Genomic DNA, 25175 nt, shown 5'->3' with positions numbered 1-25175 from the left:
AGTATGCGCACTGTATAGTCATGAATGAGACGTACCATAAACAAAAGGGATGTCACGGTGTAGCAGTATAGTCTGGAAGCGAGTAAGCATCCGTATACAGAAGGGTCCTCATGATTGCAATCGACGATATTCAGCAACGTGGGTTTTCTAGGCCCACTGAATGCATATCGGTCATGTTCCGCACTCTCCTGCGAGAAGTGCCTCAGTGCCCAGTGCAACGACTCATCCGCATATCGTCGGGCTTGCAAGAGGAGATACGCAGTTTTCCTACTGCCATGTATATTAGCAACGTGTTCAAGAACCAAAAAAAATTCTTCGCGCAAGTCAGAAGAGGTGCCAAAAAGTTGTCGACATGATTATTCAGTCGGTAATTCCAACATTTTTTTGTTTTATCATCATACAGCACGGAAGACTGGAAAGGAAAAAAAACATACCCTCACTTATCAAATCTGAATGCATGCATTGCATTTACAAAAAATACCTGAGCCTAAAAGAAAACGTTAAAATATGCGCTGGATGCAGGCAGCGCTGGAGCGCTAACAGGAGACGCAAGCAGAGCGATCAGTAAACAACTTTCCGATCATGTGATATCACATACTCTAGTTTGAATTTGATTGTTGGATCATCATGCTGCTGCTGCGCGGACTGCCGCTGATGGGAAGCACAAAAAGCGGAGACATACCTTGAGGACGCGCACATTAGACGGCGAGAAAGAAATTTTTGCGTGGTGTTTTTTATGCACCCCGGCGAGTCCGTGAATGAGGGGTGTGTAGAGACAGGGTCAGGGTAGGGTTAGCTAGGGTTTGTGATGCACGTGTCTGGAGGGGGCATGCTGGAAGTTTCGGAGAACAAGTGCAGAACGCAGCACGGAGACCGCGTCGAGCGGTCTCCGTCACGGCATCCCCAACTTCACCATCCTCATTGCCCCAAGGGCTCGAACTCTTCCCCTATTGATATACAGGAACCGCCGCGTCGCTCTCGTCCGTCGTTCGGTACGCGTTGCTCTTCCGTCCCGACCTCAGTGCGGCCGCTATTCTTGCATCTGCTGGGGCCACATGACAAGTTGTCTGACTCTTGGCTGTACAGATCGACTCCATTCTTCCGTCCCTCCGCACCACCACCACTCGCCACCCCGCGCCAGTCGCACTCGTTCGCACCAGCTCCGCTGCATAGTCTTCCCATGGCTAACTTACTGGTACGTCCTTCGTCGCATCTGCGCGTGTCCTCGCACCGTCGCGTTCCAGCTTCGGTGGCGTTCTTCTCCCATCTCTCTGCGACGACCATAGCCAACACTCTACTCCCATAGGTGCGCGGCATGTCTGCTCAACGAGCTACTAGGATTGCGGTTTCTCGCATCAGCACCGGCTTTGCACTCTCCTCCCGCCACCTCACCTCCACCGTTTCCTCCCGTCTTCGTCCAACCCTCGCATCCTCTGCGGCCGCTCCAGCACGGACAGCCGCAGTCACACTCCTACGACCACAGTCTATACGACTCATTTCCTCCTGGAATGCACGCATTCTCGCTGCCAAAGAGCAGAAGGCAAACGCCAACGCCGAAAACCCCGAGATTCAGGCCGACTTCTACTCCGTCCTGCTCGAGCACGGCTTTCCTCAAGTCGTCGTCGAGCGTTTCGAAAACCCGAGCATCGCACACAACAAGGAGTGCGAGTCATTTTACTTTCAGGCACTCGAGCAACTCGGCGACACAAAAAAGGTCGAGGGCGTCCGGCAGGAGATCTCTCAAGGCGCCGAAAGTGTACAGGCTGCGGCTTGGTCGCGACCAGGCAACGGCTCCGGGCTTAAGAGCGATCCCATCCATGTCATTCTACAGGACTCCAAAGGTGCGCTTTTGTTCCGATATATCCGCCTTGTCGTCATGATTGGTACCTCCGCCTATCTTCTCCTCACCACCGTCGCCCTCGTCACTGAGGGTGCCTCCTTCTTCAAGGGCCCTCCCCAAGCAAACAAGGACACTTCCATGACTCAGCCTACAGTCAAGTTCTCCGACGTTCATGGCGTTGATGAGGCCCGTGCGGACTTGGAGGAAATTGTCGCCTTCCTTCGCGATCCCTCAAAGTTCACTGGGCTCGGCGGTCGACTTCCAAAGGGTGTCCTACTGACTGGCCCGCCTGGTACTGGTAAGACACTCCTTGCTCGTGCTGTCGCTGGCGAGGCTGGCGTACCGTTCTTCTTTATGAGTGGTAGTGAGTTTGATGAGATGTATGTCGGTGTCGGTGCAAAACGTGTCCGCGAGCTCTTCGCTGCGGCAAAGGCCAAGGCTCCTAGTATTGTATTTATCGACGAGCTGGACGCCATCGGCGCGCGACGAAACTCCCGTGATCAGGCCTATGTCAAGCAGACACTCAACCAACTTCTAGTCGATCTTGACGGCTTTGCGCAGTCAACCGGTGTTATCTTCATCGCAGCTACCAACTTCCCCGAGCTCCTAGACCCTGCTTTGACCCGACCTGGTCGTTTCGACAAGATCGTCAATGTTGATCTACCCGATGTTCGCGGCCGTATTGCCATTCTTCGACATCACATGAAGAACGTCGAATGCTCCAAGAATGTCGATGTCGACTCCATCGCTCGTGGTACTCCGGGATTCTCTGGTGCTGACCTCCAGAACCTCGTCAACCAAGCTGCTATATACGCTTCACGGAAAAACGCTGTTGCTGTCGACACCAATCACTTCGAGTGGGCAAAGGATAAGATTCTAATGGGCGCGGAGAAGACAACCATGGTTATTACTGAGGAATCCAAGAGACTTACCGCTTATCACGAAGCGGGACATGCTTTGATGGCCATGTACACTCCTGGTGCAACTTCTCTCTACAAAGCTACAATCCTCCCTCGCGGTCGTGCTCTTGGTGTAACATTCCAGCTCCCGGAAATGGACAAACACAGTCAGAGCAAGAAGGAGCTTCTCGCTCAGATTGACGTCTGCATGGGCGGTAAGGCTGCCGAGGAGTACATCAACGGCTCCGACAATGTCACTTCTGGCTGCTCTAGCGATCTGCGGAAAGCGACCCAGATTGCACGGCAAATGGTCACCAGCTTCGGCATGTCTGAGAAGGTCGGTCCCGTCGAGCTTGCTGAGGAGTGGCAGCAGTGGTCGGCCACTACTCGCGAGGTTGCCGAATCAGAAATCCGCGACATGCTGCAGAAGTCCGAGGACCGTGCCAAGAAATTGTTGCGCGACCGGAGCGTTGAGCTCAAGCGACTAGCAGAGGCTCTCGTCGATTACGAGACGCTTGACCGTGGCGACATGGAGCGCGCAGTGCGGGGCGAAAAGCCGAAGAAGGCGTTGCCACCGCAGAAGGATGTTACTGTTGAGAAGCCCTCCTCGGGCTCGATCTTCCCCACGCCCGCCCCAGTTGCAACCCAAGACAGAGTTCCGAGGCTATGATCTGGATTTGCGTCGTTTAGTTGGTTTGTTTTCATTCCCCTGTAACTAGTTTGCGTGGAGTCGTCTCTATTATTTCATTAGAACCCGCAGTGCCTGCACGTTTTAATGGTTTTTTTGTTTCGTTGTGTTTGCCCTCGCCACTGTTAAATACTCTATTCACATCATGATCTACTTCTGCATGTCGCACTCTCCGTCCTTGTACCACCGCGCTCTTTACCTATCCACACAACACATCAGGCCTGCATATAAGTGACTTGCTATATCCAGTTCATTGGTTCAACTCTATATAAATTATAATCACACTCATATATACAAATAAATATCACATTAAAAAAATGCCGTTCAGGATGTGTAGATGACGGACCGCGATGAATATTTCCACCGGGTAACTCTGCTCCTCGCGAACATTGCAACGGCAACTGCGTACAGACGTCCTGTTTCTTCACTTCTGCACAAGTCCTTCGTCGAAAGTTTCTTGGCACGATTGAGGAATATAGTGTGATCTGCTACTTGGTATCGCATTGCGCAAGAACCAGTTTGTTGCTTGCTGTGTTCGCACGGTTCACGGCTCACGCATATACACCGAGCACCGTGAGCACACAGTGACGATCGCCATGGCCACGGCGGATCCGTTGGCATTACAGCAGCAGAACACTGCACTCAGATCAGAGAATGCGCAGATATCAGAGAGTCTACGGAAGCGTAGCAAAGATCTGGCCGATCTCAATGAGGATTACAAGACGCTGCAAGCCAAGCATCAGGAATCCCGCAAGACTGTTGTTGATCTCAGCAACAAACTGCAGACTTCTGAGGCTGCCGAACTAAATTGGAAGGTAAGTTTTCTACTGTTTGCGTGGATGATGTAATGTATGGTGGTAATTGACGTGTTACTCGGTGATTTAGCTTCGCGAGCAGAGCTATTTGCAAGAGGCTAGCCTTCTGAAAGGCGAGAACGACTACCTGAGTTCCGAGCTCACGGCAAAGACGACAGAGTTCTCGGCTTATCGCAAAGAAAAGTCGGCACAGATTAGCAGTCTCGAAGCTGAGCTTGAGACGGCACTGGCCGACATCTCGTCGCTCGAGACCGTGAAGGACTCGCTCAGAACGCGTACCGAGAAGCTCGCTAAAGACCACGAAATCGCACTCACGAAAATCAACTCGTGGCAAGAAAAGTATGCCGCCGCGGAGGACAACTTCAAGAACGAGATGAAGTCGTTGCAGCGGCTAGCGAATCTATGGGAACGGTCTACAACTGAGGCAAAGGCGCGCATTGCGGAGCTCGAGGATGCGCTGCAGTCTCGACGCGAAGAAGAGACGCAGCATATAGCAGGCGTTGAGGCTATTGCTGAAGAGCAGCGCGAAAGAGCAGATGCCGTCGAAGCAAAGCTTGCATCGCTGGAAGCTGAGCTAGAGACGCAACTTGCCGAGCGAGAGCAACTAGAAAAAAATATTGAGAATTTATCGGCTATCGCCGCGACCGCGAAGCAACAGGCACAACAAGCGCCGGGAACGCCGATTCGCAACGGCGCAAGCCTCGAGGTCACGTCGCCCGCCATTATGTTCTCGCCGTCCGCGCGGACAATTTCGCAGTTCCAGAAAACAGGCATCTCGCTCACCGAGCTGCTCACGGACTTCAACAAAGCTAAAAGCCAGCTTGAGCATGAACGGCGCCGGAATAAGATGATTCAGCAGAGTTTCGACGACCTCGTCATGGATCTCGAATCACGCGCACCAATAATTCAAGCCGAGCGCGAGGAAGCTGCGAGAATGAAGGCAGAGATTCTGGATATGTCCAGTTTGCTGGATGATATAGAGCGAGACAAGGAGGACCTTGAGAAGCAGAAAGAGGAGTTGCTGATAAAGGTCAATACTGCCGGCCGCGATTCAAGAATCTACAGACAGCGTGCGTATTTCTGTTCGTTAAAGACTTGATTCTTGTACTAACTCATGTCTCATTAGAGGTACACGACTTGTCGCGCCAAGTCACCACCCTCTTAGCCGAGTTGCAGTCCTACACGACCGGGGTCGGCCCACTATCCGTCGCTGAACGCGCAGAGCTCCGCAGTCTTCTCGAAAGCACTGCCTCTGAGTCCGAATCCGATACTAGCACTATGATTTCCGATCGTCTTGTAACTTACAAGAACATCATGGAGCTGCAGCAGCAGAACCAGAATCTATTGCGCGTATCAAGAGAGCTGGGCGAGAAGTTAGAGCAGGAAGAAGCTGAATCCAGGAGCAAGATGGAAGGCATTGAGGCGGCAGCTGTTGCGGCCAAGCAGGAGAAAATTGAGAAGCTCGAGGCGGAAATTGCTAGAGTCAAGACGTCGATGGAGTCGTACCAACGACAGACAGACTCGTTGCGAAAGGTTCTCGAAGACAAGGAGACTACCGTCGTTTCGGCACCTATTTCTGAGACAGTGCACGCTATCGAATATACCGACGACAGAGTCGCGAAGGAGGAATACGATGCAATAGTAGCAAAGTACGAGGAGAGCGAAAAAAATCTCCAAGAGCTGCGCGAGCAGTACAATCTGTACAAGACGGAGACTACGGTTGATCTGAAGCGACTGAATAGCCAACTAGACGAAACTAAGGACGAGCGTCTTCGGATGCAGCAAGAGGTTGCGCATTTGCGGTCGAAACTTGAGTTAGCCGGTGAGCGGTTGTCAGTCATGTCGGATAACTATGACATGACGAAGAGAGAGAACGAGACAGTGTTGGCGCGCAGCAATCAGATACAGGAGAATCTGTTGAAGCAGGACATCAAGACCGAAAAAGTCGCGAGCGAACTAGTAGAGCTCAAAATGTCGGTAGAGACACTGCGCAACGAGAATGCAAACCTGAACGCTGAAAAGAAGTTGTTTTCTTCAATTCAGAAACGTCTCACGCAGGACAACGAAATGCTTACTGAGGAACGGAACCGGAACACCAACACAATCTCTTATCTTCAGAACATGCTTATGGAGCAGCAACAGAACGATGCGGAGGATCGCAAGCGACTTTCGGCACAGACAGAAAATCTTGAGACGGAGCTGGCAAATGCGCGGCAAAAATGGGATTCGGCCAACGAGGAGCTGCGGAATCTTCATCTCCAGAAGCAGTACGAAGACTCTGAGTTTCAAAAGAAGTTCGACAAGCTCACAGAAGACTTGACTGTCGCTAAGGAGTTGCTTTCTGCTGCGAAGATCGCAGAGGAGCAGTTGAAGGGCAATGTCGACGCTCTCACCGAGAGCTTGAAGATCTCGGAAGAGAAAGCTTCGCTATACCAGCGCCAGATCGAAGAGGAGGGTTTTAGTATTGCAAAGAATCTGGAGGCTGAAATCGCCACGTTGACTGAGGCATTGCACAACGCACGCGCAGAACGCGAGGAGGCTAAGGATCATGTAGAGCAGCTTACTGAAGTCGCCAAGGCCGCCGAGGAAGCGCTGGCGTCGATGAACGTGGCTTACGACGAGTACAAGGTGTCTGCTGAACAGAAGGCCGAGGAGACCGTTGCAGAGATTTCGCGACTCAAGACGGAGATCACGAGCTTGAACCAGGAAGTGCTGTCTGTGAACACCGAGCTTGTTAAGGCACAGGAAGAGGTTGTGGATACCTCACGAAAGCTGGAGGACGAGACGAAGCGACTCGAAGCGGAAGTGTTGGCGCTGAAAGCCACGGAAGAAACGCTGGAAGCGAATGTGATGATGCTGCAGAGTAGTCTTCGTCGGCAGGCTGGTATCACGGCTGAGTCTCAACAGAACTACGAGATTGAGCTTCTGAAGCACGCAGACACGACGCGGGATCTGCAGAAGCTACGTGCGGATTTCAGCAGTCTGAACGCAGAGATGCGGGATCTTGTGCAAGAGGCCGAGAACGCAAAGCTGGTGCTTGCTACGAGCGAAACTTCGTGGAACGAGCGGCGCGGAACATACGAGGAGGAGATTGATCGACTAAGAGCGCGCTGCGACGATTTAATCGAACAGAATAACGTACTGCATGAGCAGATTGACAATCTCAGCACGCAAGCGAGCCGCAGGCGACGACAGTCAGTTCTATCATCTGAGGACACGAGCGACGCTGGGCAGAGCAACGATATGCAGGAAGTTATCAAGTTTGTGCGGCATGAGAAGGAGCTCGTGGATGCGCAGTACGAGGTTAAACTACGGGAGATCAAGAGTTTGCAGCAGCGACTTGAGCATACCAGCTCCGAGCTTGACGAGGTGCGCGCACAGCTGGCGCAGGAGCGGGAGAACAGTTCAAGCGCACGGGTTGCAGACTCGGCACAGTATAACGATCTGGTGAAGAAAGTCGAAGACATCAACATCTTACGCGAGAGCAACGCGGCCTTACGGGAAGAGTCTAAGCGGTCTGCTGCTAAGGTGGTCGCGTTAGAGCAGAAAGTGCAGGAGCTTGAAGGCATGGTTCAGCCGCTTAAGGACAAGCTTGCGGAAGCGAATGCAGAGGTCGAGGCGCGTGATGCACGGATCAAGATAGTCGAGGAGGACAACGAACGGTGGAAGAATCGGTCTGAGCACATCATGCAGGCGTACCAGCGCGTGGACCCAGCGGAGCTGCAACAGCTGAAGGATGATAACGCAAAGTGCAAGGTTGAGGTCGAGCAACTGACAACAGCCGTTGAAATGGCAAGTGCCGAGCGCGACGCGGCGAAGAAGGAGCTTGAGGAGAGGAAGTTGCGGTTGGCGGAGGAGATGGAGACGGCTATCAAGGCAAAGGACGTGGAGGTCGCAGCGCAGCTTGAGGCGAAGCAAGCAGAGGTCACCTTGCAGCTTGAAGCGAAGCAGGCAGAACTTGAGAGAGCCGTCAAGACCAAGGAAGAGGAGATGTCGGGCTTGAATGCGCAGATTGAAGCCTTGAATGCTGCTCTTACGACGAAGAAGGAAGAGGTGAGTTGCGCTTGGGACAGCTATAGGAATCGGTTCTAACAGCGTACAGGCCGAGAATTGGAAAGCCAGGTCAGACAAGTTTCGAGACCAGTTCAATGAGCGACTGAAAAAGTTGAATGAGCGAGCGAAGGAGAAGGACAAGACTATTGAGGCTGAGCAGAAGAAGGTCGAGGAGTTAAAGCAGCAGATTACGAAATTCGAGGAACAGAGCGTCGCGGCTTTGGAACGGATAACGGCGCTGGAAGGCGAGATCGAGAAGAAGAACGTTGCAATTGCAGCAGCGTCGCTGAGAGCGGCTACGGTAGCGCCAGTACCGAGTCCAGTACCAGCGTCGGGGATCTCGTCTGTTGAAAGTGAGGCGTTTGAGGCCGAGATTGCTGGCCTGAAGGCGACTATTGTTGAAGTCGAGAACAAGCTGGCACAGCAGAAGCATGCGTTGGAGGCTGCGGAACACGCGAAGCGGGAGGCGGAGACAGCGCTTGCGAAAGTCAAGGGCGAGCTTGAGGGCGAAGTTGCATCTGTCAAAAAGCAACTGGCTGAGGCACAAGCTGCGGCAAAGGCCACCGAGGCACAAGCCGTTGATGCACAGGCTGTGTCTGTCGCTGCTGCTAGTGATACGCAAGCGAGTACTGTCGTCGACGAAACGGCGCAGAAGCGGATTGAGGAGCTTGAGGCTGCCGTTGCAAAGCACGAGAAGTCTGCCCGGGAGACGATGATTCGGTCGCGGTTGCTGGAGGTCACAAAGGCCAAGGCGGAGCAGGAGCTCGGTGTATTGAAGGCTACGCTCGCGTTGACAAAGGAGGAGCTCGGGAAGTTGAGGATGAGTGCTCTGCGGAGTCCCGAGGCATCTACGACAGGAGCAGCGGATCCTCAGACTGAAGCGACCGGGACGGGAGCAGGCGCGTCGCGGATTCCAACATTTGGTAGTACAGCAGCGCCAGCCGCTGTGCGCGGACTGCAACGGCCACAGATCAGCGGCATCTCGCAGATTACCAATGCGTTGTCCGCAAGCCAGATTCCGCACCGGCGCGCGGGGATATCAGGGAGCGGAATTCCGCGGGCGGGCGGTGCTACGGCCGCGCGGAGCGGCTTGAAGGGGTCGGAGGGCAGTGATAGCCGTGCATCAGCGGAGGAACCAGCTCCGCAAGGGGTGAAGCGTCAGCACGAGGAAGAGGGAAGCGTGTCCGGAACGCCGGGAGAAAGAGAACCCGAGGGGGAAGCAGGGACGGAAGAATTACTGCCCACGCAGCCGGTCGCGCTGAAGCGGCGGCGGGAAGAGTCGCAGCCGTGAAGGCTTGGCTGACGAACCAGATATTTGTAATATAGGGGTTGGCGTACGAAGCGGGCTAGTTATTAGTCATGCTCATTAGTCACAGCTCATTGTCAGGAGCGCACGGGCCTGACACAGAGGTCCGTGCTCTGTTTCTCGCTTCCGCGCGCATGTGCGGCTGCTCCCGCCACGGTCTCATGGACCTTGTCCGCTATATATACCCTTCAATACCCTCTTCTATTCTGTACTGTTCTGCCCCGCTCCAATCATAGATACCATGGACTTCGTGCGCTCCAGCTGGGGTGGCGACATCATCAACTACCTCTCCGGTGGTCGTTTTCTCCAATTCCCCGAACAGCAGCCGGGCTTTGACTTTGCACAACACTGCGCGGCCACCCGCAGAACATCCGTTCCGATCGTCTCCAATGATGATGACACCGTCGCATCTGGTGTCGTCGGTAGTGGTGCCGACCTCGAGAAGGATGAGAAGATACTTGAAAATGAGCCTGTTGCGGATGCCGAAGACGCACCCGCGGATGTGATTGTCGTCGACTGGTACGGACCGGACGACCCCGAGAACCCGCGAAACTGGAACTCAAGTAAGCGGTACTTTACCCTCGCGCTCGTCGGGTTCCTCACCGCGGCTGTGTATATCGGCTCGTCGATATACACGCCTGGCGTTACGGAGCTGATGGCGGAGTTCCATTTTGGCACGACAGTGGCCGCGCTGCCGCTATCAGTGTATGTGATGGCATATGGTATCAGTCCGATGCTGTACGGGCCAATGTCTGAGTTCCCCGCGATTGGCCGCAACTGGACGATCATGCCGTCGCTATTTGTCTTCGTGATCCTGCAGATCCCGACGGCGCTGTCTAAGAATCTGGCGAGCCTTCTGGTGTTGCGTGCCATTACGGGCTTCGTCTCCGCGCCGCCGCTCACGGTCGGTGGTGCGTGCATTGGGGATGTCATGGACCCGAGATATCTGGCGTACGGCATCGCATCGTGGGCGTGCGCGGCATCTATTGGCCCTATCATGGGTCCGTTCATTGGTGCAGCCGTCACCATTGCCGAGGACTGGCGGTGGACGTTCTGGTTGCTGTGCTGGCTGTCAGGTCTGTGTTTTCTGGTAATGCTCTTTCTGTTCCCGGAGACCTCAGCCGATACAATTCTTTACCGCCGCGCTGCGCGCCTGCGCAAGTTGTACGGATGCGACAAGTATCGCACACGCGCCGAGATTGCGAGCGCGGACCAGACGATGAAAGAGTTTTGCTACAACTCTTTTGTGCGGCCATTTATTATCGCATTCCGTGAGCCAAGCGTGTTCTGCTTCAATTGCTACACCGGCCTGATCTACGCGGTCATGTACATCTTTTTTGAAGCCTTCCCCATCGTCTTCCAGGAGGTGCACCACTTCACGCTCATCGAGAACGGTCTTGCGTATTTCGGCATTTTTGTGGGCCTATTCATCATCGGACCGGTGTACTGTGCTATTCTACACTACTATACTATTCCGCGCCTCATGAACGGCGCGCCACCAGAGCTCGTACTTCGCGTGTGTCTCATTGGCGCGCCTCTCCTTCCAGTGTCGCTCTTCGTCTTTGGTTGGACCTCCTCGCCCGACATCCATTGGATATTCCCCATCATCGGCTCTGGTATCTTCTTCATCGGGGCCTTCCTCATTTTTCAGACCATCTTCGCGTACCTCGGCATGTCCTACCCCCGCTACATCGCGTCGGTCTTTGGCGGCAATGCGTTCTTCCGGGCAATGTTCGCGGCGTCGTTCCCCTTGTTTGCACGCGACATGTTTGTGAACTTGAACTCTTACAACGGCAAGTTCCCAGTCGCGCTGGGGTCGACTATTCTTGGGTGCCTGGGAATCTTCATGATTATGATCCCCATCGTCTTGCTCTGGATGGGTGACCGTGTCCGCGCGCAGTCTCGTTTCGCTAACTAATTTTTATCTCAAATTTATATATGTAAATATACATGGTGCATTGTTAATATACTGGTAATTGTGTAACGGATGTAGATCTTCTGCAATTATGTAGAAATCGCCTTTGCTCGCCGACGAGGTGGCTCAGTTCTTCGACGTCACGTGTTCCCGTCAGCGAAACGAGCGTACCTCACGAAGTAAACGTTGTCCTCGGGCTCTTCACCGCTGCCAACGCATACGCAAGCATGTCGCGCGCGTCGAAAATCACTCTCGGCGCCGTCTCCGTCGCGACCATTGGCATCATCGTTGGCGTGCACTACGTCCAGGAGCTCGAGCAATCGGTATGCTCACCTCTCTCCTCCCGCTCTGGCCTCCCTGCGGTCTCCACTACAACTTTCAGTCTACTAACCATCTCCTAGACAATGTACCAAGGTGTCATCAACGACCACGAGCGCCAGCGGATAAAACGCGAGCGCATGGACGAGCTTCTCATGCAGCAGGCGCTCGAGAAGGAGTTGGAGGCCGAGCAACCCGTCGACCGCGCGCCACCGCCTTCCCGGCGATGAGATCACTCACACACTTTTCGGACCATTTGTACATAACACGCACCATTTACTGTATATAAAGACAAAATAAGTCTCGACTGTTTACTAGCTATATATCAACTTTGACGAACTCATACTTGTCTCTATCGTCGCTGCCGCTTGTTTGGGTTCCAGGCGTTGACATGATCGTATTCGTTTTGTCCAGAATACTCGTAGTTGTAGTCATAGCTCTGGTCGTTCTCGTACGAGCGATCAAGATTTCTCTTGCGCGGTCTCACATTGCTGCTGCTGCCACCGCCGCCGCTACTACCAGAATTAGACGTTGGGCGAAACGAAAACTGCGAGTAGTTGCCTCCGTTGGGCGTGTGCAACGACGAATGGTTGTTGCCGCTCTTAAGCTCCGCCATGGTCTGTGCGAACGGCGTCGTCACCGCTGGGGATGAGGAGGAGCTTCTATGCCACTTCTTGTCGAGGTTCACCTGCTCGAACGGGAACGGTGGGATGTCGAGCTTGTGGCTGTTCTGCGGGTTCAACGCGTCAATTGACTCCGCCAGGACCGTTGTTGAATGACCCTTACTCATGCGCTGCGATTCTTTCCGATTGTACTTGCCAGGCTCGCTCAAGCGCAGGCTGCTGCCTGAAACAGACGCAGGGCGGTTGTTGTTGTTGTCGTTGTAGTTGTCATTCGTCGTCGGCGTGTTAGTGTTGGGGCTTGAGTACGACTTCTCTGGTCTAAAAGTCGACATGTTCAACCGACCATCAGGCAAAGACCGCTGCGACTTATTCTTGGTATGCGAAGAGTTCGAGCTGCGCAACTTCTCCTTCTGCGCCGGCTTAACAAATGTCTGCATCTGCGCCGAGCCCTTGGGCTCTGTAGACGAATTCGAGGCGTGTCGAACTTCCGCATTCTCAGAGCTGTCGGAGTATCCTTCTTTGTCACTATCCGTTCTGTTTCTCGACGTCCTATCCTCTTCACTACTGTCAATCTCGCTTTCGTCCTTTTTCTTGAGAAAAGCCTTCGCGGGCGTGGCTCTGCTGACAATCATGGAAATCGCGCCCTGGATCTTGCCGAAGATTGACTTGACATTCTGCTCCTCGTCCGCAAAATCATCGTCAGTGAAGCTTCTCTCTGATGTCCCGTTCGCCTTCTCTATGCTAGACTGCTCCTGTCGTTTGCGCTCCGGCGTGATCTGCTCCTGCGTCGCAGCCATTGCAAGAGGCTCCTCGACTACCGCCGGCGACAGCGCTTGGTCAACCGCAGGAGCATCAACGACCTGCACCACTGACGGTGCCTCAACCACCACTGGCGCCGCAATGTCAGCTGACACCGGTGCTTCAGCAAGAGCAACGACGCCCTCCTGTGGCTCTTCGGCAGCTTCAAGTTCAGTGAAGTCCGGGTCAACGCTTTCAGCCCCACTTGATTCGGCCACGAACAGTAACTTCTCATCCGGAGCGGGCACACCACCGAAAATTTTGGGATAGGCCAGACCAGTCTTACAGGAGAGCGCGGTCGAGCCTTCCAATTCAGAGGTCGGTTCGACGAACGGATTCGACAAGAACGCCTGGGATCGCAGCTCATCAGTCGCACGCTCCGCGGACTCTAGCCGACGAATCCTATCAAATTCACACCATTAGAACGAGCAAGAACCAATTGAGCAAGAGATCAAACATACCGAATAAGATCGCCATCCCGAATGGTGTCGGCAATGTAGTTCCACAAGCATAATCTGAACCCGTCGCTAGTCTCGCACGCAAACTCAGCCGGCACGAACTGTTGCGCATCTGCTGAATCTCTGTCCACAACCGCCTCCTGGTACTCGACAACTTCCATGCCAATTCCCAGCACGCGATCCGTGAGTGGCGCAAGAAGCGACGCGGAAGGGGATGTCGGCCGCTGGAACTTGCCCGTGGAAGATGACCCCGCCGCCGATCCCAGCCCGCCAAAAAGCAACGCATGTCGTTTCTTCTCAACGTCAATAAAGTGATCGGGGAACGCAGCATTGATGGAATAGATCAGATCCACGACGCGCGGAGACGCATCGAGATACGACGCGGGGACGGACCACAGAACGCGCACGTCGCGCTCGCCGTAGTCCCGCAGCGGGTTCAGCAGCTCGAGCTTGACGCAGATGCCTCGCATCTCTGCTAGATGCTGTTCCACGTGGACTAGTTCTGCTGAAGTGGCCGTACGGGGATGGAATTCGCGCCGGGGAATAGGATCAATTGTCTTAACATTTAAGGTTCGCCAAACATGCCCACACCTGCCATTTCGGGCAGTGGTGTTCAAGGCAGTAGCGGTACGTTCCGCGGCACCGATATCATCTCTGAAATTATCCGACTTGCCATGCGAACCTATACACAAAACAACGCGCATTTCCCTGAGCTCTTGATACAAAATAAACAAATATTTCCGTAAAATTGAAAAATAGAGAACCCAAATGCTTCAATGAACAATACAGAACGAGATGAGTCTATAGACCGAAACGAAGAAAATTGAACGCGCCAAACAAATTGCGTAATGCAACCCATCGTCATTATTCGTGCCAGCTCATACCAATAGAAAAAATGAAATACAAATTCAATGCGCTGATGAAGAGCCATATGAGGATACCCACGATTGTAACGAACGGGCTATTCGACATGTCCGCGTACTCTGTTTCTCGCATGCCGTACTCAATGCTTGAGTCGTCGTCATGGTCCTCAAAAGTGTTGTCCGCGGGAACAAATACCGGGACGCGCATAATGCTGTTCCGACATGTGAAGTAGATCAACGGTGCGGAGACGAATGGGAGTAGGAGAGACAGAATGACCTGTGACAGATTGAGCACGTCTCCCAGACCTTCGCGGCCGACCATAGCTGCGACTGCAATGCAGGGGACGATGGCCACGCTGCGAGTGACGAGGCGACGCAGCCAAGGGCGCATGGTCCAGTGGAGAAATCCTTCAGATACCATCTGGCCCGACAACGTGCAGACAATGCCGGCGGACAATCCGGAGAATAGTAGTGCAAGAGCAAATATCGTACCCGCCGCGGTCGAGAGGGAAGCAGACAACATACTGTGTATAGAAAAGAGGTCTGCTTCCGCGGCGCCCGGAGTGTCAGAGAGCGTAGCGCCGGAGACAATGAGAATAGCGCAATTTACAAACAATGCAAATGACAGCAATGAGATTGCGAGCTCCACAATGGAGTATTTCAATGCATGACGAATAGCCGCCAGCGACGGCCGGTATTTGATATCCGCGAGGGAGTCGTTGACGATCAACAAGGTACCGTTCAGTTCATCAAACTCGCGCAGCCGTGGTTGCACGAGGCCCGAGCCGAGATAGAGCGAGTGTGGCATGACTGTAGCGCCAAGAATTCCGCAGGAATAGTACAACCCCGAGTCCGTGAAGATTGACTTTGAGGGCAGAAACCCCCGCAAGATCTCGCCGGTATGGCCGCCGGATATCTTAGAGAGTTCGACGCAGAAACAGGCGACGACGGCAATCACGAGAGCAGCGACGGCATATTCAAACCATCTCACTGCCTTGAGCGAGCCGTCTGGCCGATATGCGATAAGAACGATGAGAACATCGACAATGGTAATTGCGACGCCGATAACAAGGGGCACTTTGAAGAGGATGTTGAGAGAGATTGCGGTTCCGACGACTTCGGCGAGATCGGTCGCGATAATTGCAGTCTCCGCTAAAATGTAGAGCAGCACGCAAAACCAACGCGGAAAGTGCGCCCGACAGTTCTGTGCCAGATCAAGGCCGGTCACGGAGCCGAGCTTGGCGCATAGTGCCTGCAGGAAAATGGCAAAGAGATTCGACAGCATGACGACGAAGAGAAGACGGAAGCGGAACATTGCGCCGGCCGCGACGTCGGTTGAGTAGTTACCGGGATCAATGTACGCGACCGAGATCATGAAGCCCGGGCCAACGAAGGCCAGGTACTTCGTGAAGGCGCCCTTGACCTGGTGATATATGGAGTCACTGTCCAGTTCGGGCCGGGGTTCGGTTGAGGTCTGGTACACCGAATGCCGTCTGCGTATGCCGCTGCCACTGTAGCCATTACTTGTGCCGTTGATCCCGGTCGTGGAACTGGTGGTGGAGGTCGAGGCGGAAGTGGGGTACGACGCGGGAGTGGTGTGGGTGAGCACGGGGTAGATCTTGCCGGACGGCACGCTGCTGAGCTCGTAGGACTCGGAGATGCTGTCGTCGTCGCCACTGCCAAATCTGTCTGGATCGTCTCCAGGACGGCGCAAACGCTTGAGACTAGCGTCGCCCCGGAGCGTCTTCGCAGAGCGGGCTGCCGCGGTGTTGGCCAGACCTTTGCTGGGGAGCTCGTGGTCGAGGCCGACGCCGTTGAGGTTAAAGCGCGGAATGCCTGTGGGCTCTGTGTCCTGGGAAGGGCAGTTCATTGCGGGCGAGGGTTTGTCGTGATGGCGGGGGCGGAGTGGGGGGCGTGTCCGTTGGCTGCCCCGTGTGCGCGCGGCCGTGAAGCTGGCCCCGGAGTCGGAGTTGCTGCCCCGCATCGCCAAACTCTCGCCCAATTCCCTGTTCCGACTCCTCCCGAATCACCTTCCGCAGGCATATTACTCCTTCAGGCAACTAACTACAAATCAATGCACCTCACGCTGCACCACCTGCAGCTTCTCACGCACCTCCGCCCACACCAGGCCCCCAAACTCCCGCATCTGTCGCCAAAGAGCGCGCAGCCCCACCCGCTTCTCCGGTAGCATCGAGTACTGCAGACTGTACAGCCGGCTCCGCTGTATCGGCACAAATTGGCCCGTCAGCAGCAGCACGACCACCCGCTCCGACAGATAGTGCTTCTGTATCCGTTTGCTAAGCACCAAATACTGCTGGAACATTGCCCGCACCGGAAGTGCAACTGGCCGGAGCTGAATATAAATGGCCTTCTGACTGCTCTCTGTCTGTGTCTCTGTCCACTCGCATACGTCAAACTCCAGTCCTCCTGGCAGACGCTTCGAGTCCTTCAGTCGAAGCATCATTGCAAACAACGGAAAGTGATTCAGCAGCGCCAGCGTGCTCTCCAGCATAGCGTTGATCACGATAATGCATAGCCGTGCGCTCGCAAAGGTGAGATAAAACACCAAAACCGTCGGCAGCAAAAACGTCAACAGCGTAAACAGCAGCGTTCCCAGTAGCAGTTGGTCAAGATCATAGTCGCACGAGTCAATACGCTTTCGCAATACGTTCCTTCGCTTTCCCCGAAAGAGCTGAAACAATGACAGCAGCACGGTAAGCTGCCAGTTGTAAATCCGCGCCGACGCAAGATAGCACGAGTATATCTGAATTGTGAGAAATGACACCATATCTGCAATCATCGCAATGGGGAACGTCGCTCCGATGAATCCCGATAGTCCTATCGCATATACGATCTCGCTCATGAATGGCCGAAATATCTGCAAAGTACCGCTCCAAAACTCAATCACCCACAAAAATAACTCTCCAAAGAACGCAACTAGCTCATTGTTCAGTTTCAGACCGCCCGGCCAGTCCATCAGCCATTCAATCGTCTGGCGCAGACCCTTGGTCAGCAGCTCGTCGATGCAGAAATCTACAAACGACACAATATAATCTCGATTGTCAATGACGTAAGATCCAAACGCAGCTCCGATAATAATGTCGTTTGCCACGAGCCATAGACTGTTGTAGAACCGAATGTACTCAGCGTGAAACGATGTCCTGATCGAAATACTCTTGTTCTGATTGCGCAGCGTAATGTACTGTATAGGCCAATAGCAAATTTGCTGCAACCGCAGATCTAACTGCTGTATTGTCGCCGACAGATCCTTCAGTGCTGGCAAATTCACTGACTTCGGATTCCACTCGATAACCACCAGCACCGCCTCCGACAAGGCACGAAATATGATCAAAAATGCAATCGCACTCCAGATGGAGAGCATTGTTCCAGTACTCCATACCAGTGATAGCAAATTGGTGGCCATGCCAGCACTAATGCATAATGTCCGCCAGAGTACGTTGCTTCGCTCTTCATCTCCATGGCCTCGTGAACAAGTTGCAGCTTTGTGCAGCAATATCTGAAGTTCGTGAGAGGAATTGATCTGCGAGATCCAGAGGCCTGTACCATTCTTCTCAGTGTCCACCGACGGAAACCCGAATACGGTAGCTTTCTGGATGGCACTTATCAGGACTTTCTTCTTTGCTTGCGACTTAAAGTCATCTTCGTCTTCTTCTATTGCTGCTGGTGTGCTGCGTGAATCAACAAGCTCCAGCGTGATTGGAATGAACGAAAAATACTGCAATCGATTTGATAACGGCCGCTCGAAAAATATGACTTGAAAGGAGATGTCGTCAACATGACGTAGAGAAAACTGCGGATACCGTTGCCCCGCGGCAGTAGTGACTCGCAATAGAGGTTCATGTTCGATCGTCGAATTCAGACTACCAATTATCCCGAGTGTCGACATATCGAATCCTAATAACCGCGTTTCGCCAGTAGCATCGTATGGCGTGCCTGTAAACACTTCCTTATTCGACAACATTCGCCGAATTGTGTCATGCCCTGCTTCCGGCAAGGCCGTCACAACCATGAAATCTGACATTGCGTTCCGGAAGCCAATAAGAATAGAAGGCTCTGCTCTGCGATCCTCACAATCAACGGGCCAAAATACTCTAACCACTGTCGGCTTCTCAACACGGCTGTGTTGAATACGATTAACGATGGTACGGAATCGAAATATGTCGTGGAAATTGTATTTCAGCATGATTATTTGCTTTCCCTCAACTCGATATTTGTGAACATTGTTGTTACTCCGTCGAGAAAGAGGTGTGTCAGGTGTAGAATGCGAATCGCCACTGCTGCTACTTTCCTCAGCGCTATTTGGATCATCGTCTCTCCGGTGAGTCCCAGTTAAACCTCTCTGATTTCCTCGTGGTGTTGCTTGCCGTGTATAAAAATCTGTGAGCTCCTGCCGTGACGACAGATAATCAATCCGAGACGCAGATTCATCCGTAGGCGACGATGTCGAAGATACCGGAACTGACCTAGCTCCCGATATCGTCGTGCCGCCAGCGTGCCGCATCATTAATGCAGGTGGCGAAGGTAGAAATATTCGCAGATTCGAAGGATTCTGCGGTCGTCGTCTATACTGCTCTTGAGCAGATGTTACCAGTGGAGGTGCAGGACTACCTCTTGTATTGCTCTGAGTGTCTTTGTCACACGACGAGTTCACGTTTTCGCTGATAACCTCCGAGCTCTCCGACGACACCGAACCAGATGACGAAGGGTGTGAAGCTCTCGAGGACTCGAGAAGTGTTTCGTCGCTCATTGTAGTGTGGTGCTAGCTAAAAACTGCCTCGGCGACGCAGTTGGTCTCGCGCAGATATCCGTAGGTAAGTGCTCTTATCGTAGTTCTGCTAAACCATCAGTCCAGCTGTGCATCAAAACTGCTTCAAATGAGAGCTCACCCTTTGTGATTCACGAATCGCAATTGCCAAAACCGGAATGAATATCACAAACACCAGCACCGAAAGCCCGCAGAATGCCTCAATAAATCGCGTCTACCACCAATGGTCGTCAGTTCCTTGCCATCCTACAGAAGTCTGTAACTCTTACCAGGATTCCCCTCTGCCAGATGTATATTATTGCGTCCCGGACGGCCTGGAATACGTTATATCGATGCGTCAGATAGCCGGTTAGAAAAGCGACCGTGGTTCCTGGTATGTACAGAGCCAGCCGCATTAAACAGAAGCGCGAATACGGCGATTCTGAGTGCCGTATCTGATAATCAAGTAGTATTTCTGGTGGAGGCTGTACGTGTCGTTTGTTGCCAGCTTCGTTCACCTCATGCTGTGTATGCTCCAACTCTATAATCCTGCGATATTCACAGAATGCTAAAGACCAATAAGCCCGCAATTGACAAAATATGGATGATATCGACAAATCCGTCACAGAGAGTCCTTGGACGAGCGTTGAATTATGTGCTTGTTCGAAGCTGGCTGCGTGTTGCTTGTGATGATGGCTCGCGCCGCTCCAACTGTGGACTTCAAATTTCGCGCGTCGACTTGCACGCTCCATCAGCACCAGCATGCACGAAACCATTGTTTACATGTATAATTTGGATGACACAAAGTCGCAGATACTAAGTACTTCAGCCCGTTTCCAATCCTGACATTAACTAAAACTAAATAGATAACCAACTTGAAAAATAGAAGATCAACTAAGAACTCCAAATAGCCTCAACCCCATGAACACCAGTCATTACCAACCAGATGCAAGCCAGCAAATATACGGCATCTCAAAGGTTCTCTCTCAGCGCAGCATACTCTTTATACAGCATATGCTCTTTGGAGCTCTGATACCTGACTACTTTCATGTCAAGAGTCGTCCAACGAGCACCATAGTATCCAGATTTATGTACCAGACTTTCAATAGTCTGCTCTTTCGATTTAAAATGCTCTGGAGGAACGTCGGGGAGATAGGTGGCCGAGTAGCGACGTCCATCTGCACGAAATGATATCCTGATCCCATGGACCCCCCATTCCCAGTCTAGAGGGCCTGTCGCGTCCTCGAAATCTGTCAACAGCGACACACTTCGCATGCATGTTAGTCTGTACAATAGCAACATATGCGCCTGAAATAAACATACCCGCACTCTAGCGTGGGCAGCTCCTTCAGAGAGATAGGACTGAACCTGGTGTCCTCGAAAGCACTTTCAGCAGCAGTTAGAGTCAGATCACAGTTGTGAGCAGCAAAGATGGGACAACATACGCTACGGCAGCATAAGTCCTTAAGCCTTTCTCCAATGGCTGCGCTTCAAATGTGCCAATGCATCCACGTAGTCGCGTTTGCCCGCTCTTCGTCACGGTGTTCCATGTTACAAACAGCGGGAAGTTGCCGCTGGTGGCACTGTTAGAAGCTACTGCAGCAAAAGAAGACCCAGCACCAGAAACGGGGCTAGGAGTATCAACCAAGGATGTCGACGAGCTGGCAGCGCTGGTCGGAGAAGAATCCAAAGCGCGCACAAAAGACGCCAGCGCGATGGGCGATCGTGATTCAAAGTGCGCGACGAGCACGTCAAAGCAAAGGGCGCACTGGGCTCGACTCGCCATGGCAGCAGCGCACGCAGACTCAACGGCCTGGAAACCTCAGATCAGTCGTGAACACCGGCTCAACACGTACAGTTTGCGCTTACTAAACTGCTCTGTAGCTCTCGCGGTCGTGGTCAGCGAGAGAGTGCCGAGAGGTGGACTTGGAAGTTGGGAGTTTCTTGTATAACCACAATTAATGAGCGACTATGCAGGGGAGAGCGACTATCGTCACGCTTCATTGCGTCATTGTTCAGTATCTTTGCCCGTCACTTCAGAACTGTCGAACGAGAGAAGGAGCTGTGCGGGAAGAACGTAGGATTTGATTTGGTATATATAGTAGTTGAAAGATAAATCTATTGCTGCTGAGCAGGAGCTGAACGAGACGCGGGGAGCCGCCTTTGGTACGGAAGTAGAGTTTGGATGTCGAGGACTTCATCGACCCCGCGCCCAAAAAATTTATCAGCACCGTATCTGCTGTGTCTAGTCATTCGAATAAACACATTCGCATATATACACTTCGTATAGAACTGACCAGCATAATGGCGGATTCCACGGACTCCTCGATGTCGCGAAAGGCGAAGGATATAGTGAGACGACCTTGTGAGGACTGCGAGCCCACGTTTGCTAACCCAGATTGTACTTGTAGACCGCCGGATTCGTTGGCGGAGCCGTTCAGGTTCTGATTGGTAAGTTCAACTATGTTTTATCACAATGCTTTAAATGTCATCTAACAATTGACTTTAGGTCAGCCATTCGATCTTGTCAAAGTGCGCCTTCAGACCGGTCAGTTCAACACGCCGCTGGAAGCCTTCCGCAAGACTCTTGCTTCCGAGGGCCCACTGGCATTCTACAAAGGCACAGCGTCTCCGCTTATTGGCGTTGGTGTGTGCGTATCTGTTCAGTTCTACGCATTCCACGAAGCGCGCCGGTTTCTTCTCTCGCGCAACAACTCGTCCCAGCTCACTTACCCGCAATACTATCTCGCTGGCGCGGTCGCCGGTATTGCAAACAGTCCTGTAACTGGACCTGTGGAGCAGCTACGAATTTTGCTGCAGACACAGAAGAGCACAGACAAGCTTTACGACGGACCAAGAGATGCGGTGAAGAAGATCTACCATTCCGAAGGGGTTCGGGGCATTTTCCGCGGGCAGGCGATCACATTGCTACGAGAAGCGCACTCATACGGCCTTTGGTTTTTGTCGTTTGAATATTTCATAAAACAGCTGCAGTCGCATTATAACATTACAAGAGCGGACATCCCGGCCTGGAAAGTGGCGGTCTGCGGTGCATTGGCCGGCGAAGTTCTGTGGCTTGGTGCTTATCCATTAGACGTCATCAAGAGCCAGGTACAGAGCGATAAGTTTGGAAAGGACGCACAGTATAAAGGGGCTCTCGATGCCATGAAACAGACATTCAAGGCAAGAGGACTAGCTGGATTTTGGCGTGGTCTGGTGCCAACACTTCTACGCGCCACTCCTTGCAGTGCAGGTACATTTCTCAGCGTGGAGCTCACGATGAGACTATTAGGATAGAATTATATCGATGCCTAACAGTCTCACTGCAACAACTAGAGATTAATGGTTTAGACTGTATTATGACTGCTTGCATTTATCATGAGAATACTTGAGACACAAAAAAGACGCCAAAAACTCCCGCAAATCACGACATCTGTCGTAATAACCTTGGATGCGTACATATCTAACTGATGCCAAAACACATGCAACTCAAAGAACCCGATATAGTTCAAACCATGAATGACTCTCCACATCCGCATTCGCCCTTGATATTGGGGTTTCGGAAGACGAACCGATTGCTGAGCTTATCGTCAACCCAGTCCATCTCACTACCGATAATGCTAAAAAGTGCCTTCGAGTCAATGAGCACCTTAACGCCATCCTGGAGAACCTCTTCATCGAACTTTCCTGGCTTATCGACATACTCGAGGTGGTATTGCAGGCCTGAGCAACCACGGTTGCGAACACCAACTCGCAGCAGCTTGGGGGAGGGTCCTTCCAGCAGCTGTCTGATGTGAAGAACCGCGTTCGGCGTCAGAGACATAGCCGCCTTTCTAGGAACAAACTTGCGATAGCGCTTCTCAGCGGTCTGCTTAACCGCTGCGACAGGCTTGGCGGCCACAGCCCGCTCTGTCTCCACAGGCTTAGGTAGAGCAGCGGCAGCATTCTTCGAGATAGCCGGCGTGAACAGCTCCGTTCCCTTAGCCTCCTGGGCTTGCTTCAATGCCTTCTGGAGCTCAGACTGCGATGGTGCAGTCTCCGACTCGAAAATGGAGTCCAGGAATTCAGACTTCGGGAGCTGCGCGTTGGCGCCAAATCCGTGTCGTCGCCATAGTTGACTATCGCGGGATGCCGGCCGACCGGTGGCATCTTGCTTATTGTTATCGGATGGAATGGCGGATGGGTCGAAGTGAGGGATCGACGAGACCGAGGTCTGGTGCGTCTGGAGATATCGCCGGAAAGACGAACGGCCCGCGGCGACGGCATTCCGGCAGGAACCGGCAGTGGAAGATCGTAGAAATGCCATGAATGCGGTGGACGAAGTCGTGCGTATGAATGCAGGACGAAGAAGGGATCGATGGGAATCGATACGGTTGGTGGGGAAGGGGCGACGCTAAAAAGCAGACACGGTTAGGCAGGCGAGCGGGATGTTATGAGCACAGCGGCGGTCGCAGTCTGGGGCCCGCCACCCAATTAACGAGCCCGTGATTCGCGCGCTGAACCTTGCTTGCAGCCAATGGCAGCGCGGCTAATATCAGCATCAATCAGCATGACCTCATACGACCATGCTCATGCGTAGATATGGCATATCTCCGCCAACATCGTCGCACTTCACTCCGCGACGGATCCCGCTCTCTCTACTTCCGTTGCCTTCGTCATTTTGTTCATCTTAAAGCTTTTTAGACATATTTACGGCTTATTTTTATTTGCAATTGAAGAGTGCAGTATGCAGTATTACTACCGAACGATGGCTTACCATTCTCCCTGACATGTGTGGCCAAGCACCGCAATCTTAGAATTTGTGTGACCGTCTGCACAGTTATGCCATAAGCGTGCAACATTGCTCGCCGGTATTCTGCAGTATATTTCCGGAAGCCCTTGCAGATTCCTGCTACAGCGTTGAGCTACTAAGTAGCTATCGTATCGGGGAATCAGCATTACATTTCGAATTGTAGTGATATTTGACTAGACAGAAAGAGTACTGTACAGGGCATGATACGTCAATTATGAAGATTGGCCATTGGCGGTTGATCAGCTAGTGCAGTGCAAAATAGGTAATTTACTAATTAGTTATCATCAGTACTTAGTGCCGTCGTGAGAGCAGCGTGGCCTAGAAGAGGCGGACAAACAGCTCAATCTCATAAATCCATGGTTCATAGTAACTGAATCTGACTAGTTATTGTGCTGAACTAATACTGGATGCCTCGAGTGTGAACTGTCAATTCTGTTGCGCGTGGATTTTAGCGACTAATTTGTCGTCACCAAGGCGAGTGAGACACTGGCCGATGCTGTAAACTGTGGTCTCGACACACAAGGAAGATTTTCTATTTAGCTAGCAATCATAGCATCATACATAAAGTGGCAGGCAGAGTTCATTCAGATACATTTGCGTAAAAGAGAGATCGTTTGGAGCGACGATAATATGTTGTGCGTAGGTAGGACTATAGACTATGTGAAGAACCTGTTCGCTAATTTGCAAAGCTTAGCCTTTAACTAGTCGCCACTTGATATAGTGAGCGTCCTTAGGTAGCCCGGGGCCACTGGCAATCGAGTTGACCAGTAACTTCTGAGCTTCCAATTTTTCGGCCTGCTGCTCGAAGCGTTCGTCTGGCCTCGAGTTCCACTTTTCCATCACGTCATAAGCCGGTCAAATGATGATTGCTTGGTTAGAGGCGCGGTTGAATGACACTGTCATTTGAATTCGCTTGCGCAGCCGAGTTACGACATACTAGCAAAACTTCGATCTGGAATATTCATCAAACTAAAATAGCATCTTCCAACAACTCTGATTTCGGACACGCACAACACTCGATCCAAGAGAACAATTCCCTAGC

At 52.5% G+C, this 25175-nt stretch overlaps 10 protein-coding genes across 10 annotated transcripts; 5 read left to right on the top strand and 5 right to left on the bottom strand.

The window, feature by feature from the left end:
* Nucleotides 1–907: 907 nt before the first annotated feature.
* Nucleotides 908–3735, top strand: V1518DRAFT_415114 (peptidase family M41-domain-containing protein). The gene is made up of 3 exons (XM_066903738.1): nucleotides 908–992; nucleotides 1087–1195; nucleotides 1307–3735. The coding sequence occupies exons 2-3, from the start codon at nucleotides 1181–1183 to the stop codon at nucleotides 3407–3409; spliced, it is 2118 nt and encodes a 705-aa protein (XP_066760338.1). The 5' UTR covers nucleotides 908–992; nucleotides 1087–1180; the 3' UTR covers nucleotides 3410–3735.
* A 288-nt stretch (nucleotides 3736–4023) lies between these two features.
* V1518DRAFT_426812 (uncharacterized protein) lies at nucleotides 4024–9586 on the top strand (the record flags this gene model as incomplete). Its single annotated transcript, XM_066906001.1, has 4 exons — nucleotides 4024–4242; nucleotides 4313–5312; nucleotides 5369–8295; nucleotides 8345–9586. 4 exons carry the CDS (start codon nucleotides 4024–4026, stop codon nucleotides 9584–9586), a joined length of 5388 nt encoding a protein of 1795 aa, XP_066760337.1.
* Nucleotides 9587–9842: 256 nt separating this feature from the next.
* On the top strand, nucleotides 9843–11519 carry V1518DRAFT_372724 (major facilitator superfamily domain-containing protein; the record flags this gene model as incomplete). The annotated part of the gene is made up of 1 exon (XM_066901400.1): nucleotides 9843–11519. The coding sequence occupies one exon, from the start codon at nucleotides 9843–9845 to the stop codon at nucleotides 11517–11519; it is 1677 nt and encodes a 558-aa protein (XP_066760336.1).
* A 181-nt stretch (nucleotides 11520–11700) lies between these two features.
* V1518DRAFT_415110 (uncharacterized protein) lies at nucleotides 11701–12174 on the top strand. Its single transcript, XM_066903737.1, has 2 exons — nucleotides 11701–11839; nucleotides 11918–12174. Exons 1-2 carry the CDS (start codon nucleotides 11744–11746, stop codon nucleotides 12062–12064), a joined length of 243 nt encoding a protein of 80 aa, XP_066760335.1. The 5' UTR covers nucleotides 11701–11743; the 3' UTR covers nucleotides 12065–12174.
* V1518DRAFT_237066 (uncharacterized protein) lies at nucleotides 12155–14632 on the bottom strand. The gene is made up of 2 exons (XM_066900965.1): nucleotides 13717–14632; nucleotides 12155–13657 (listed from the first exon to the last, which is right to left on the bottom strand). Exons 1-2 carry the CDS (start codon nucleotides 14415–14417, stop codon nucleotides 12187–12189), a joined length of 2172 nt encoding a protein of 723 aa, XP_066760334.1. The 5' UTR covers nucleotides 14418–14632; the 3' UTR covers nucleotides 12155–12186.
* Nucleotides 14578–16446, bottom strand: V1518DRAFT_437580 (natural resistance-associated macrophage protein-domain-containing protein; the record flags this gene model as incomplete). The annotated part of the gene is made up of 1 exon (XM_066906329.1): nucleotides 14578–16446. One exon carries the CDS (start codon nucleotides 16444–16446, stop codon nucleotides 14578–14580), a length of 1869 nt encoding a protein of 622 aa, XP_066760333.1.
* A 201-nt stretch (nucleotides 16447–16647) lies between these two features.
* V1518DRAFT_372501 (N-acetylglucosaminyl transferase component-domain-containing protein) lies at nucleotides 16648–19757 on the bottom strand (the record flags this gene model as incomplete). The annotated part of the gene is made up of 4 exons (XM_066901394.1): nucleotides 16648–18695; nucleotides 19369–19432; nucleotides 19484–19576; nucleotides 19632–19757. 4 exons carry the CDS (start codon nucleotides 19755–19757, stop codon nucleotides 16648–16650), a joined length of 2331 nt encoding a protein of 776 aa, XP_066760332.1.
* A 357-nt stretch (nucleotides 19758–20114) lies between these two features.
* On the bottom strand, nucleotides 20115–21274 carry V1518DRAFT_415106 (AMMECR1 domain-containing protein). Its single transcript, XM_066903736.1, has 3 exons — nucleotides 20787–21274; nucleotides 20665–20727; nucleotides 20115–20608 (listed from the first exon to the last, which is right to left on the bottom strand). The coding sequence occupies exons 1-3, from the start codon at nucleotides 21125–21127 to the stop codon at nucleotides 20314–20316; spliced, it is 699 nt and encodes a 232-aa protein (XP_066760331.1). The 5' UTR covers nucleotides 21128–21274; the 3' UTR covers nucleotides 20115–20313.
* A 195-nt stretch (nucleotides 21275–21469) lies between these two features.
* V1518DRAFT_236997 (mitochondrial carrier domain-containing protein) lies at nucleotides 21470–22744 on the top strand. Its single transcript, XM_066900964.1, has 3 exons — nucleotides 21470–21693; nucleotides 21753–21792; nucleotides 21851–22744. Exons 1-3 carry the CDS (start codon nucleotides 21646–21648, stop codon nucleotides 22636–22638), a joined length of 876 nt encoding a protein of 291 aa, XP_066760330.1. The 5' UTR covers nucleotides 21470–21645; the 3' UTR covers nucleotides 22639–22744.
* Nucleotides 22686–23771, bottom strand: V1518DRAFT_415098 (uncharacterized protein). Its single transcript, XM_066903735.1, has one exon. The coding sequence runs from the start codon at nucleotides 23645–23647 to the stop codon at nucleotides 22850–22852; it is 798 nt and encodes a 265-aa protein (XP_066760329.1). The 5' UTR covers nucleotides 23648–23771; the 3' UTR covers nucleotides 22686–22849.
* Nucleotides 23772–25175: the final 1404 nt, after the last annotated feature.

The sequence above is a fragment of the Limtongia smithiae genome (genome assembly GCF_038497785.1).
Source record: "Limtongia smithiae strain NRRL Y-17922 unplaced genomic scaffold V1518scaffold_4, whole genome shotgun sequence".
Lineage (NCBI taxonomy): Eukaryota > Fungi > Ascomycota > Lipomycetes > Lipomycetales > Lipomycetaceae > Limtongia > Limtongia smithiae.
Note: the sequence above shows the minus strand (reverse complement) of the source record. Positions and strands in the feature narration are given on the sequence as shown.

Coding starts and splice junctions, on each gene's coding strand:
- V1518DRAFT_415110 (XM_066903737.1), top strand. CDS start 11,744: ATGTCGCGCGCGTCGAAAATCACTCTCGGCGCCGTCTCCGTCGCGACC. Junction 11,840..11,917: donor TCCAGGAGCTCGAGCAATCG/GTATGCTCACCT, acceptor ACCATCTCCTAG/ACAATGTACCAAGGTGTCAT.
- V1518DRAFT_237066 (XM_066900965.1), bottom strand. CDS start 14,417: ATGCGCGTTGTTTTGTGTATAGGTTCGCATGGCAAGTCGGATAATTTC. Junction 13,658..13,716: donor CGGGATGGCGATCTTATTCG/GTATGTTTGATC, acceptor TGAATTTGATAG/GATTCGTCGGCTAGAGTCCG.
- V1518DRAFT_415106 (XM_066903736.1), bottom strand. CDS start 21,127: ATGGCGAGTCGAGCCCAGTGCGCCCTTTGCTTTGACGTGCTCGTCGCG. Junction 20,728..20,786: donor AGGACTTATGCTGCCGTAGC/GTATGTTGTCCC, acceptor TGCTGCTGAAAG/TGCTTTCGAGGACACCAGGT. Junction 20,609..20,664: donor CTGCCCACGCTAGAGTGCGG/GTATGTTTATTT, acceptor ATGCATGCGAAG/TGTGTCGCTGTTGACAGATT.
- V1518DRAFT_236997 (XM_066900964.1), top strand. CDS start 21,646: ATGGCGGATTCCACGGACTCCTCGATGTCGCGAAAGGCGAAGGATATA. Junction 21,694..21,752: donor CGCGAAAGGCGAAGGATATA/GTGAGACGACCT, acceptor TTGTACTTGTAG/ACCGCCGGATTCGTTGGCGG. Junction 21,793..21,850: donor AGCCGTTCAGGTTCTGATTG/GTAAGTTCAACT, acceptor AATTGACTTTAG/GTCAGCCATTCGATCTTGTC.
- V1518DRAFT_415098 (XM_066903735.1), bottom strand. CDS start 23,647: ATGGCATTTCTACGATCTTCCACTGCCGGTTCCTGCCGGAATGCCGTC.